The sequence below is a fragment of the Cyprinodon variegatus genome, unplaced genomic scaffold (genome assembly GCF_000732505.1).
Source record: "Cyprinodon variegatus isolate N-32 unplaced genomic scaffold, C_variegatus-1.0 Scaffold1216, whole genome shotgun sequence".
Lineage (NCBI taxonomy): Eukaryota > Metazoa > Chordata > Actinopteri > Cyprinodontiformes > Cyprinodontidae > Cyprinodon > Cyprinodon variegatus.
The window spans coordinates 28,560-29,253 of record NW_015151669.1 but is presented as its reverse complement, the minus strand read 5'-3'; the positions used below and the strand labels follow the sequence as shown (position 1 = coordinate 29,253).

The window sequence follows — 694 nt, the reverse complement described above, 5'->3', positions numbered from 1 at the left end:
CTGGAAGCTTTGGACAGAAGGTCCACTCAGACCTTCAGTCTGAACCCTGGAAGCTTTGGACAGAAGGTCCACTCAGACCTTCAGGATCTTCTAGGTGAAGCTTTTTACAGCAGATCAAAGTAGATGAATAGAAATGAATATTAGATGAGTGGATTCTCTGCTTAGGGATGGAGCTACAATCCTGTGTTCTGTGAGGAATGGTGGCCATTGACACAAGCTCCTCCCACTGAAGGGGGGGGGGGGGGGTATCTGAGTTTCTGCTCCTCATCAATAACAGTCCAGCTGCTGCTGCTCTCAGGAGGTTTCAGACTTCAGCTGGTTCCTGTCTTCAGATGAGACTTTGAGCTGCCCTGAGGTTAAAATGAAGCGCTCCCTGGTGATCTGCCTGCTCGTCTGCTCCTCTCTGGTTGGACTCGGTACGTCTGCTTCTTACGGCTGGTAACCTTTAGGTTTGACGCTCTGCAGGAGGAGAGGAGGATGAAGGTTTACTGAGGAAGACGAGGGTGTTTAAATCTGCAGCTCAGGCTTAAGATGACTTTTGATCTGAAAATGAAATGATACAAAAATCAGTTTTAGAATCTGCAAAAACAACCAGATTTAAATCGTTAGTCAAGAACTTTGTTCCAGAGATTCTGGCATTTTCTAAAAGCTTTAAAGTTGTTTAAAAAAACAGCGTCACAATTGAAAAGATGGA

At 45.2% G+C, this 694-nt stretch overlaps 1 protein-coding gene across 1 annotated transcript in view; it reads left to right on the top strand.

Moving 5' to 3' along the window:
* Positions 1 to 250: 250 nt before the first annotated feature.
* The window catches only part of LOC107102198 (CD59 glycoprotein-like), a 5,022-nt gene continuing 4,578 nt past the window's right edge, over positions 251 to 694 (top strand). Inside the window, exon 1 of the mRNA XM_015401405.1 lies at positions 251 to 416. Coding sequence (XP_015256891.1) covers positions 362 to 416 — 55 coding nt within the window. The 5' untranslated portion in view covers positions 251 to 361. The remainder of the gene's footprint in view (positions 417 to 694) is intronic.